This window comes from Ranitomeya imitator, chromosome 1, assembly GCF_032444005.1.
Source record: "Ranitomeya imitator isolate aRanImi1 chromosome 1, aRanImi1.pri, whole genome shotgun sequence".
NCBI lineage: Eukaryota > Metazoa > Chordata > Amphibia > Anura > Dendrobatidae > Ranitomeya > Ranitomeya imitator.
The window spans coordinates 758,896,644-758,910,189 of NC_091282.1; the positions used below are offsets into that span (position 1 = coordinate 758,896,644).

The 13,546-nt window shown below is 44.3% G+C and overlaps 1 protein-coding gene across 2 annotated transcripts in view; it reads right to left on the reverse strand.

Moving 5' to 3' along the window:
- ATL1 (atlastin GTPase 1) overlaps window positions 1-13,546 on the reverse strand; it is a 40,995-nt gene that overhangs the window by 14,079 nt on the left and 13,370 nt on the right. For both annotated transcript variants that reach the window (XM_069735234.1, XM_069735244.1), the window contains 5 exons: window positions 9,362-9,609; window positions 7,812-7,946; window positions 5,844-5,948; window positions 4,549-4,599; window positions 2,554-2,610 (listed from right to left, as the gene is read on the reverse strand). In XM_069735234.1, the coding sequence (XP_069591335.1) occupies window positions 2,554-2,610; window positions 4,549-4,599; window positions 5,844-5,948; window positions 7,812-7,946; window positions 9,362-9,609 (596 nt within the window). The remainder of the gene's footprint in view (window positions 1-2,553; window positions 2,611-4,548; window positions 4,600-5,843; window positions 5,949-7,811; window positions 7,947-9,361; window positions 9,610-13,546) is intronic.

Genomic DNA, 13,546 nt, shown 5'->3' on the forward strand with positions numbered 1-13,546 from the left:
ACATATACAACTCTCAGCCAGAAGTATAAAAATAAAATACTGGGTAATTCGGAGCCTGGAGCACACTGCTGGGTGTTTCTATCACATTCAGGGTGTTGCACTGCTGACAGAGAGCAGCAATGAGCTAATCTGAGTATGACGAAGTATGGGAAGAATGTGCCTGAAATATCATTAGAAAAGTATCCTAAAAATCAAGTCAAAAGTCCGTGCGCCTTCCATTCCTTCCAATAGTGAATCGGTATTAGAGGAGAAAGTCGGCGTCCAATGGCCAAGGCCTAGAACTAATAGGGTGTTGTGTTTGGCACTTCGGCCCACAGCTGGAATCTTTCTGTAGTAGTGACAGACTCTGGGCTCCAGAACACACCCGACTGCACTGAGTCAGCAGAGATGCGAGTCATGGGAAGGTCTTAAGAGCACAGCAGACAAGCATGCACAGCACACCGCTCCATCATACACATTACAGACAGTTAGATTGAAATCCTGCAGATCATTCATCTGCACTGTGGGGCAATTTACTTTGCAGCTGTTTTGCAAAACTTGTATGTAAAATATGGTAACATCTCATCCGCCAACCTACTACTTACGGTATATATTTTCTGCCTGCAAATCTGTCGCTTATTCACTACATGAGAACATACCTTATTTTATTCACAATTGGGTGCCCCCAAGTAGTTAAACCCATCAACAATAAGGGTAATGTACCACTTTAGCAAGATAATATGTCACTGTGATGGGGATCAAGCATGAGTAAAGGATGATCCCAAAGGTGATACTTTAAGATAAAATGTTACTTTATTGAAAACAATTAAAACAATCACTCTATGACTCAGCTTATATAGACACATAGGGGCAGTCTGAGATCAGCCCAATAATCTAACAAATTGAGAATAGCTTCGTTGTTGCTTACAAACATACAATGCATTTGTGAGGATGGACCATTGACTCTCACACTGCTGGGAACCAAATCACATTCTAAAAAGGTTTACTATAAGATTCTGTAGCCTACTCTCACTAAATTTAGGTATTTCTATTTATCTTCACTTTAGCCAATGTATTGGAATACCCCATGGCAATGAAGCCCTCTTTAAATGGATCTAGCACCTTTCTATTGTTAATGTTTTGTTTTAATTGTTTTCAATAAAGTAACATTTTATCTTAAAGTACCACCTTTGGGATCATCCGTTACTCATGTTTGATCACAACCACAGTGATATACAGTATGAGAACATGCATGTAGAGTACAGTGTTCCCTGCGACTCTATGGCTGAGAATGTTACCATTCTCGAAGTTTGCAGCCATAACTGGGTCTGTAGGCTCATCTCCAGGCCACCACAGACGGGAGCAAGAGTTTTCTAACATTTAAAATAGCCCTGTCTCGTCCACAAAGCGATGAGTACATGCTGAGAATATCGAGCAAATGCACTTGCAGGTTAAGTAACATTGGGTCAGTGGGTTGTCCATGTGGTTCCTGTGCACACGAGCAGCAGTCTAGGTAAAAATATATGTGTCTGAACTTACCATAAAGGCTATGCTCACACTGGCAGCTGAACTTATTGGACCAGTCACGTCCACCATATTGCGGAATGTGCAGGACCTGCCGACATTTACGGTGCAAGCAGTAGTCTGGTCTATAAATCAGAGTAGTCAAACGCACACTGATTTTTTCCACAAGAGGACCATGTGGAAAATAGCCCAGGTGGACTAGGACACAGGCCAACATTGAGTCCATTCTTCACATGGACAGCGCACTGGCCAAACATACAAATGGCAGCTATATGAGTATACCCTGACATGTCCTGTCTGCTCAATAGCTGCAAACTCTTCTACATGACCCTACTGGCTCCACGTACTCAGCAAGAAACAAAATGGTGTAATATTGTCCACAGTAGATATGTTTATTCCCCATCTGTATGTGAAAAAGCTGCCCAGCTATATGATGTACTTTCCATAAAATCACAACTTATCAGGTGCATACACCCAGCTGGGAGTCCTCTGAATGAAATGTATGAGTACAGAAATCCTTCGTTTTTATGCGCTGCTGGCTTTCCCTTCGCTTTTGAAATTACACAGTAATTACACATATACACAGTAGTAGGGAAAAATATGTCAATCAGTGGCAGGAGGGTGCGGAAAGTCCGCAGCTCAGGAGTACAGGGGACCTTGTACATATCATCGAGAGGAGTCCTGGCTCTGCTCACACTGCACCTCGTAAATTGTGATTTTGTGGAAACTACACCATAGTGATAATTACGGAGCCCAGCGCTCTGATACAGCAGTATAAACCCGGTGAAAGATGTGTTTTATACGGAAACACGCTGGAAAGCTGATATGCTGCCGACAAAAGGCTCAGACGCAAAGTGCTCAGCGCCATCCATACTGAGCTCTTATGTCACAGAGAGAAAAGTGACATCCACAGAGGATTTACAATCATAAATGCCCCATCTTGTAAAGATAACGCTATGTTTCCTAATGAACAATATGTACAATAGAAAAGTCAGTTTAACTGGAGTTTCCATTTATCAAATGCAGCTATCCAGTATAAAATCTACTGACCTGAAATGGTTTCAGGAATGTCTCTTCCATAGCCAATCTGCCATATTCTGTGAAGAGCTAGATGTGGGGGAACAAGTCAGATAGTGAAATACTTACTTTGTATATCATTTGATGTGGGATTGATACAGAAACACTAAAACATAGTAAAGGCAATGAATGAGAGGCTAAAAGGTTCTATACTAATTAGTGATGAGTGAATATACTTGTTACTCGAGATTTCCGGAGCACGCTCGGGTGACCTCCGAGTATTTTTTAGTGCTCGGAGATTTAGTTTTCCTCACTTAAAGAGAACCTGTCACACCGAAATTCGCGGGTGAGGTAAGCCCACCGGCATCAGGGGCTTATCTACAGCATTCTGTAATACTGTAGATAAGCCCCCGATGTTACCTGAAAGAGGAGAAAAAGACGTTAGATTATACTCACCCAGGGGTGGTCCCGCTGCTGGTCCGGTCAGATGGGTGTCTCTGGTCTGCTGTGGCGCCTCCCATCTTCATTCCAAGACGTCCTCTTCTGATCTTCAGCTCCAGCACAGGCGTACTTTGTCTGCCCTGTTGAGGGCAGAAAAAAGTACTGCAGTGCGCAGGCGCCGGAAAGGTCAGAGAGGCCTGGCGCCTGCGCACTGCAGTACTTTGCTCTGCCCTCAACAGGGCAGACAAAGTACGCCTGCGCCGGAGCCGTGGCTGAAGATCAGAAGAGGACGTCTTGGAATGAAGATGGGAGGCGCCGCAGCGGACCAGAGACGCACATCCGACCGGACCAGCAGCGGGACCGCCCCTGGGTAAGTATAATCTAACGTCTTTTTCTCCTCTTTCAGGTAACATCGGGGGCTTATCTACAGCATTACAGAATGCTGTAGATAAGCCCCTGATGCCGGTGGGCTTACCTCACCCGCGATTTTCGGGGTGACAGGTTTCCTTTAAGCTGAATGATTTACATCTCTTAGCCAGCTTGATTATATGTGGGGATTCCCTAACAACCAGGCAACCCCCACATGTACTTATGCTGGCTATCAGATGTAAATCATTCAGCTGCGGTGAAGAAAACTACATTTCCAAGCACTAAAAAATACTAGGAGGTCACCCGAGCCTGCTCACAAAATCTCGAGTAACGAGTATATTGGCTCATCACTAATACTAATCAAAAGGAGACCCGGGGAGGGAACGATGGGGTCTGGAACTATGTGCTACATATACATGACTTGTGTTATAAAAATACCAAAAAGAAGAAAAACTTGCAAATACTGGCATGAAGTAACTGTTACTTAGATCTATGCCTGTATCTGGATCATAGAAGGCATAGATCTAAGTTTCTGGTGGAATTCAGTATTGCACCCAGTGGGGCCATTGATTTCAATGAGGCAAACAGAGTCCACAGTATGACTCTTTGGATTCTTTCTGACTCCTATTCGGACAGCGTCTGTCTGTTTAGCTGGACACAATCCTAAAAAACAGGATTAAGGCAGAAGTCCCAGACAAAGTCCTAAACGGGTACTGAGACGTGATGTGAACCCAACCTTAGCCACTATGGGTCCATGCACTCTTAAGCCTATTCTTGGGTACATAGGTAGAGGGATTGTTAAATGCGGGGCAACGTCACAGGCAAAGCAAATCTGCTAAATTCTTTCCAGGTGTAGAGTTAGTCTATTTCAAGGTGTACAGCTGTAATTATTAGTTCTCATACATACAATCTGTCCAAAGTAGGGTTTAAATGCTGCACAAAATAAACCTGCAGCAATGTACAGAACAGTGCACATGGACAGGGTTGTTCTTCCACATCTAGTGGAAATATATATGCAGAAAAATCAGCATATAAGGATTTTCATTATCTTGCATAAAAGCTGCAAATTTTCATTGTAGAATTCGCCTTTTCAATTAAAAGAAAGAAATTCACAATAAATCTGCAGCACAAAAAGCAGCAAATTCTGCATGTGTCATTCTGATTTAATTTCTGATTCTTTCCACTGCATAGGGACATGAGCAGTAAACACTGAATTACTTGTAAGTGTTGCAGGTCATCTTCTTGCACATTCTGAGACAAATTATACACCTTTAAACAAATAAAAATAAAAAAAAATTAGTGTTTAAATCTATAATTGCTTTAAAATCACACTAGACAATGCAGTGCATACTTGATGGTTACACATATATAATGGCAGATATGCAAATACAAATAGCAGTAGGACAAAACATAAGCAGATGGATCATGTCAATTACTGGGTTGATGTTTAACCATGTGTGCGCTGGGCTGCAGGGGGCTTGGGTTGCCAGGTGGATCCTAGGTCCTTCATAGCACGTTACTCAACGTGACCCCCGATGTTTGGAAGTGGGCCAAAAGCATACCAGAGAGAGAGACCACATGGTCTTACACTAGCATTTATCCCCTTTGGGTCACTCCCATCCTGCCCTCTGGACTGCACCTAAATCCTCTCCCCTTGCCTCTAGCAACTAAAAACTCCAAAACTTATGATAGGTCATAACTCCTTAATGGATGGTCCTAGGGAGGTGGTTTTGGCACCATCGGATCCGACCAGCCCCTGCTATGTGTTGAAACACATCTTAGCTATCTGGTTCCTACTAGCCATGCTGCATTTTTTTTCACCCTGTGGTGATAGAACAGATCGAGACCCTGGAAGGCATTTGACCTGTTCCAGAGATCTTGAAAATGTAACCGGAGTGTGGCCAGTACATACAATAAGTCCATATTCTCCTTATGAAATCCTTATGAAAACCTGTCTTAAAGGGCAATCTTGCCTTGCACAGGCATGTACTATGGAGGACAGAGAATTAACTTCAATCCAATATTGCAGCCAGCATGCAGCCAGCGGGTAAGGAAAGGGTGAATCGAAAACCCCGCCTCCATGGCTGAAAATTGTTCCCTCCAAATTCAGGTGACAGAGTCCCTTTAACCAATAAGTTTAACCGCATTGTACCCACATGGCAAGTAAGCCTTTGTTCTGAACTTAGCTGGCTCAAGGTGTGAGATCTGTCACAGCCTTTTGAGGCTTGACTCTCCCTGCTGAAATAGGTGTTCTCAAAGAGCTGCAGGCTGAAGGGGGCTTTATAATCCCATGCCAGATAGGATACAAATGATTGACATGAAATTATATCTCCAATATTCTTGACAAATAGTGCAGAAAATCTGTAACATCAAAAACTCACCAAAAGCTCATCGTGGGAATGCAGCCCTAAATGCTAAAATCATCATATTCCCAGAGCCTAAGTGGAATTGGTTTGCGCCATGGGCAGACAGATGCTCTAAACTAATTGATGGATCTTTGTGTAAAACCTTACCTGAATGGAGCTGATCATTGTGCTCAGGGCAAACACTGTGGCTGAGTCTCTCAACGTTGATTGACTGTCAAATGTCCCTTGCGTGTCCATTAGCAATACTGCAACCTGCAGAATAAAAATAAAAAACCTTCCGCATTATTGGATTTTCTGCTGTTTTGCTATTTTTGACACTGCATATATGGATTCCATGAGGAGAAGCTGTATACGACAGAGTCTTAAAGGGTTTGTACAAAAATTAGAAAAAATTAAACCAGCTGCAGAAAATGTTATAAATATAAAAATAATGCCATGCTGTACATTATAGCACCACTGGTGAGGCCAGCGATTGGCTGCAGCGGTCATGTATGGCATGTCATCACTCCGGGAATATAACAGAGACTGTCAAGGATCACGGGAGCATCTTTTCTGGAGAAGCAGAGGATTTAATAGGCTCCTTTGCAATCACATGAATTTACATAGTTTTGCATGTCTCTTAGGCCGGTTTCACACGTCAGTGGCTCCAGTACGTGAGGTGACAGTTTCCTCACGTACAGGAGATACTGACTCACGTAGACACATTGAAATCAATATGCAGTCCGTGTGCCGTGCAGGAGACAGCGCTACAGTAAGCGCTGTCCCCCCCACATGGTGCTGAAGCCGCCATTAATATCTTCTCTCCAGCAGCGTTCGCTGACGAGAAGATATGAAAAATCCTTTTTTGTTTTGTTTTTCGTGTTAAAAATAAAGATCCCTGTCCCCACCCCCCTCCCATCCCCTGTGCGCTCGCCCGCTGTTAATAAAATACTCACCCGGCTCCCTCGCTGGCGCTGCTTCCTGTCCTGGCCGCCCCTTCTCCTGTATGAGCGGTCACGTGGGGCCGCCGATTACAGTCATGAATATGCGGCTCCACCTCCCATAGGGGTGGAGCCGCATATTCATCACTGTAATGGGCGGCACCACGTGACCGCTCATACAGGAGAAGGTGCGGCGAGGACAGGACGCTGCGAGGGAGCCGGGTGAGTATTTTATTAAGAGCGGGCGGGCACACAGTGGGTGGGAAGGGGGTGGGGACAGGGATCTTTATTTTAAACACGAAAAACAGAAAAAAAAAAGGATTTTTCATATCTTCTCGCCAGCGAACGCTGCTGGAGAGAAGATATGAATGGCGGCTTCAGCACCAGATGCAGGGGACAGCACTTATCTCTAGCGCTGTCTCCTGCATGCTCCGTGTGGTACCCAGTCGGCACACGGGCGGCACACGTGTGCCACACGGATGGCCTACGTGTGCTCACGGACACCGACAATTCCGGTACCGGAATTATCTGGATGTGTGAGACTGGCCTTATACAATGACAATATCCATAACTACGGCAGAAGCAGTAAGGTATGGCTGTCACATATTAAGACATAGCAACCAGTATTGAGAAGTTTGCAATTGACATCCTACTTTTATATACAGTTCTAAAGCCTGCAAACATAATTTCAGATAACTTTTGAACATTTATTATTTTTTTTCATAGTTTTACATGTTATAATTACAATCTTGCTGTCTGAACATTATTGTGGGTCATCCCCACTCAGAAGAGTTTTCACATACTGTCAATTTGTTCTAAAAAAACAAACAAACTGTGCTTTACTCATCCTACCCAAGTCCGGTGCTGAGTCTCTGCCACTGTCTTGGTGTCTGTTTGGCTGCAACAGTGACATTAACTTGACATCCCTGGAGCCAATCAATTAGTTCAGTGGCTCAGCCAATGTACATGGCACTAGCTCAGTGATTGGCTAGAACACTGTTAACGTGACATCACCGCTGCAGCCAAACAATAGACACTGAGAGCAGTGGTGGAGACTCAGCGCTAGACCTGGGGAGAGTAAATAAGGGATATTTTTTTTTATTTTTAGAATGAACTGATCACACAGAGAAAACTTTTCTTAGCATTGGAATAAAAAACTTTGATACCGCTTTTTTTGGCGGCACAAATCTTTTACCTTTTTCCCATCAGGCTTGTCCACCAAGAATATTTCACTCCATATCTGAATTCCTGTAGTCTCTCGTTCCGATCCACCTCTCCATGAAAACCCAGACAGTGGTGCGTTATAATCTCCAAGCCAATCCACGGGCTCCTATAAAGAAGAGTGTCATGGGGTCAGAAAGCTCGACTAAGACCACGTTCACACGGTCAGTATTTGGTCAGTATTTTACATCAGTATCTGTAAGGGTACCGTCACACTGAAACGACGCTGCAGCGATACGACAACGATGCCGATCGCTGCAGCGTCGCTGTTTCGTCGCTGTGTGGTCGCTGGAGAGCTGTCACACAGAGAGCTCTCCAGCGACCAACTATGCCAGTCCCCTGGTAACCAGGGTAAACATCGGGTTACTAAGCGCAGGGCCGCGCTTAGTAACCCGATGTTTACCCTGGTTACCAGCGTAAACGTAAAAAAAACAAACACTACATACTTACCTTCAGCTGTCTGTCCTCCGGCGCTCCGCTTTCCTCTGCACTGTCAGCGCCGGTCAGCCGTAAAGCAGAACGGTGACGTCACTGCTGTGCTTTCTGGCTGGCCGGCGCTGACACAGGATGCAGGAAGAGTGCAGAGAAGCAGAGCGCCGGGGACAGACAGCTGAAGGTAAGTATGTAGTGTTTGTTTTTTTTACGTTTACGCTGGTAACCAGGGTAAACATCGGGTTACTAAGTGCAGCCCTGCGCTTAGTAACACGATGTTTACCCTGGTTACCAGTGAAGACATCGCTGAATCGGCGTCACACATGCCGATTCAGCGATGTCAGCGGGAGATCCAGCGACGAAATAAAGTTTCAGACGATCTGCTACGACGTACGATTCTCAGCGGGGTCCCTGATCGCAGTAGCGTGTCAGACACAGCGAGATCGTAACGATGTCGCTGGAACGTCACGGATCGTGCCGTCCTAGCGATCAAAGTGCCACTGTGTGACGGTACCCTAAGCCAAAACCAGGAGTGGAACAAATAGAGGAAAAGTATAATAGAAACATATGCACCACTTCTGCATTTATCACCCACTCCTGGTTTTGGCTTACAAATACTGATGTAAAATACTGACCAAATACAGAACGTATGACCATGGCCTAATACTGACACTTGAGGTGCACGGCCGCACACAGGTTTTTTTTTTATTCTTGTTGGATGCCATATACTCGTGCCAATAGACGATATAGAAATTTGATGGAAGCCATTGTCCTCTAGCAATACATTGGATGGGGGTTGTATGTTCCTCGTCCTGTCATTATTGTCCCCAGCACATCATTGGGTACATGAGGCCACTTTTAGGACAGATATAGAGGTGTCACCTCATTTATCAACCGTTGGTTGGACGTGATCAGAAATGACCTTTCCTATGAAGACTTTGGGGCTTTTTGGGCTACTGGTTATTTTTGATTCCACAATAATTACAGCTATAGACAGGCTTGCTCCGGAGCGCACATATTCAGATAACATCACATAATCTACCATTGCCGTCAGTGGATATATAGTAAGACAAGGCGCAAGTAGATCAATACCGTTTTATACATGTATCGCAGCATGAAGTCCATGAGGAAGGACTTTCCTTTCCTGAATGCTCCTGCCACTGATACGGCCACAACCTCCTTATCCCTCACGTCTTCAGAAAGCAGAATTCGGTTCAATGCCCCTTCATCCAGCTCGAAGGAATGGTCGTCTTTAACCACCAGCACCTGGACAGGTTGAGCCTTTTTTTCATATTCTTCCTCTTCGGAACTCCAATCGTAATTTCGGTCAGAAAACCCCCCTAGAGTATCGAGGAGACACCAAAGTTAATTAATACTTGGTGGCAGCAGAAAATGATTAAAGCTGGTGAATGATTAGTACAGATTGATATACAGGTATTGTGTCCCCCCCCCCCCCCACATCTTGGCTATTACAGCCTCCACTTCTCCGAGAAGGACTTCTAAAACATCTTGGAGTGGTCTGTGGGAATTTTTGCTCCTTCATCCAGCAGAGCATTTGTGAGGTCAGACCCTGATGTTGGGCAGAGGCCGGGCTCACAATCTCTGTCTAAGTTCATCCTGAAGGTGTTGTATTGGGTTGAGGTCCGGACTCTGTGTGGCCGATCGTGGTCTTCCACCAAACTCCCTCAGCCATGTCTTTGTCAACCTTGTTCTGGGCAGCGGGCACAGTCATAGGGCACAGAAAAGAGCCTTCTCTTAACTGTTCTTATAAAGCTGGAAGTTACAATTTTACACAATGTCATGTGCTGAAGAATTAAGATTTCCTTTCATTGGACCTAAAAAGCTGAAAACACCCTGAGAAACAAGCCCATAACACTATCCCTTCTCCTCCATCTGTACAGGAGGCACAATGCAGTCAGGGGGTAACGTCCTCCTGGAGTCACCAAACCAAGGCTCCTCCATCAGACGCAGATAGAGCAGTGTCATCCGACACTGCACAGAATGCGTGTCATCCAGAGTCCAGTGGTGGCGGCTTTACACCACTCCATCCAACGCTCGGCATTGTGCTTGGTGATGTACGGCTGCATGCAGCTGCTCGGCCATGTAGCTCCCGGCAGGGGCGCAGTGTTTGTGCTAATACCAGAAAAGGTCTGGACTATGCACTACTCTTTCCACTACTCAATAATGTCACTCACAGGTGAAGGAGGAAGATTTAGGAAGGGGAAGTGTCATGAACGGACTTGTTACCCCTGTCCTTCCTATTACAGGACCGCGCTGGTATGGCAGACGGCATGGCAGGGCTGGAGCTTATACAACGGGACTGGAGGTTGTACGCTAGAGACAATGGGGCTGGATGAAAACTCTGAATTCAAAAGACGTGTGTCCCAATACTTCTCTGCATAGATAAGACGTGTGTCCCAATACTTCTCTGCATAGATTAAATGACTATTTTGTATTGTTTATCGATAGAAACAGAAAAAATATTTTGAATGCAATTTTCCTGTCTTGTCACAGTGCGTGTGTAACTTTAGAATGATTTTTATTGCTCTAATAAATATAAAAATAAATCTGCTTTGAAAATAGTTTTCTACCGTTTGGTGTATACAGCTCTTATGTGTCGCCATGGTAAAATCCCTGTGTAGCCTGACCCTACCCTCTTCCTTGCTACTCTACAGATGATTAAAGGTCTGGACTAGAACAGTGTTTCAAGGAATTGTCAGGTAAATGCAAATTATCACTATCCTCGGAGGGTGACCCGCTCTGATCAGCAAATCGGAGGCTTTTCATCCCCATTACCCCCAACCAGAGCTCCATTGCTTCTCTAAGATAAGAGCCTCAGGAAAAAGCCAAGCCAAGTGCGCAGCACCCCTAGAGAATGGTTGGAGCAGCAGTCAGGCACTCCATTACTACAGTCATGGCCAAAAGTTTTGAGAATGAGACAAATATTAATTTTTCCAAAGTCTACTGCTTGATTTTTTCTAATGGCAATTTGCATATACTCCTGAATGTCAGAGTGATCAGCTTAACAGCAATTACTATACTTGCAAAGTTAATATTTGCCCAGAAAATGAACTTTAACCCCCAAAACACATTTCAACATCATTGCAGTCCTGCCTTAAAAGGAGCAGCTAACATCGTTTTAGTGATTGATCCATTAACACAGGTGTGGGTGTTGATGAGGACAGGGCTGGCGATCAATCAGTCATGATTAAGTAAGAATGACATCACTGGACACTTTAAAAGGAGGCTGGTGCTTGGTATCATTGTTTCTCTTCAGTTAACCATGGTTATCTCTAAAGAAACACGTGCAGCCATCATTGCACTGCACAAAAATGGCCTAACAGGGAAGAGTATCGCAGCTACAAAGATTGCACCTCAGTCAACAATCTATCGCATCATCAAGAACTTCAAGGAGAGAGCTTCCATTGTTGTCAAAAAGGCTCCAGGGCGCCCAAGAAAGACCAGCAAGCGCCAGGACCGTATCTTAAAACTGTTTCAGCTGTGGGATCGGACTACCAGCAGTGCCGAGCTTGCTCAGGAATGGCAGCAGGCTGGTGTGAGTGCTTCTGCACGCACTGTGAGGCGGAGACTCTTTGAGCAAGGCCTGGTTTCAAGGAGGGCAGCAAAGAAGCCACTTCTCTCCAGAAAAAACATCAGTGACCGACTGATATTCTGCAAAAGGTACAGGGAGTGGACTGCTGAGGACTGGGGCAAAGTCATTTTCTCTGATGAATCCCCTTTTTGATTGTTTGGGACATCTGGAAAACAGCTTATTCGGAGAAGAAGAGGTGGGCGCTACCACCAGTCTTGTCTCATGCCAACTGTAAAGCATCCTGAAACCATTCATGTGTGGGGTTGCTTCTCAGCCAAGGGAATCGGCTCACTCACAGTCTTGCCTAAAAACACAGCCATGAATAAAGAATGGTACCAGAATGTCCTCCAAGAGCAACTTCTCCCAACCGTCCAAGAGCAGTTTGGCGCCCAACAATGCCTTTTCCAGCATGATGGAGCACCTTGCCATAAAGCAAGGGTGATAACTAAATGGCTCATGGAACAAAACATAGAGATTTTGGGTCCATGGCCTGGAAACTCCCCAGATCTTAATCCCATTGAGAACTAGTGGTCAATCATCAAGAGACTGGTGGACAAACAAAAACCAACGAATTCTGGCAAAATGCAAGCATTGATTATGCAAGAATGGACTGCTATCAGTCAGGATTTGGTCCAGAAGTTGATTGAGAGCATGCCAGGGAGAATTGCAGAGGTCTTGAAGAAGGGTCAACACTGCAAATATTGACTTGCTGCATTAACTCATTCTAACTGTCAATATAACCTATTGGTACTCATAATATGATTGCAATTATATTTCTGTATGTGATATAAACATCAGACAAACACTAATAAAAACCAGAGGGCAGCAGATCATGTGAAAATATAATTTTGGTGTCATTCTCAAAACTTTTGGCCATGACTGTACAGAGATAACGTTCCCTGTTCCATCAGGTCCAATCAATTGGATCCTCACCGATTGATAAGATAGGTGATAACTTGTTTTAGTAGGACAACCACCTTGATGTATTTGCAAAGTTAATTATTTCAGAGGATTTACCAATGTAAATCACTACTACTCAGAGTTACAAAGTAGCACTTCAAACCTCAGAACTGTCGGTCACTTCACTATCCTGAAGTTCCAAAAACACTGCTTTTTACAGCACACCCCATCTGTGGCCGGTTAGCTCAGTTGGTTAGAGCGTGGTGCTAATAACGCCAAGGTCGCGGGTTCGATCCCCGTACGGGCCATTAACATTTTTACAGGATATTTTTAATAACTGAAAATCAATACTTTTACCTCTAATGAATAAAAAAGGATGAAAAATCAATGATTAACTAATGACATTAAAATGTATCATCCACATCGTACTTGCATTGTTTACAAGAACAGCATCGCCATCTAGTGGTATTTTCATGCAACAGCATTTATGAATATATTACCTATGTATTCTTTTCTTCTGCACACTTTCTATAGTTTCAATATACACCATAGGCATTGCTATAGGGCAGGGGTGGGGAACAATTTTTCTGCCAGGGGCAATTTGGGTCTTTATACTATCCTTCTGGGGCCATACAAAATTATCAACTTTAAAGTTACCCTGCTACATTTGCTCAACCATTAAAGCAAACCTGTCAGCAGTTTTGGCAGATAAGACATACGGCCACTGCATTTCAGGGCTTATATACAGCATTCTATAATGCTGTATATGAGCCCCCAACCAGACC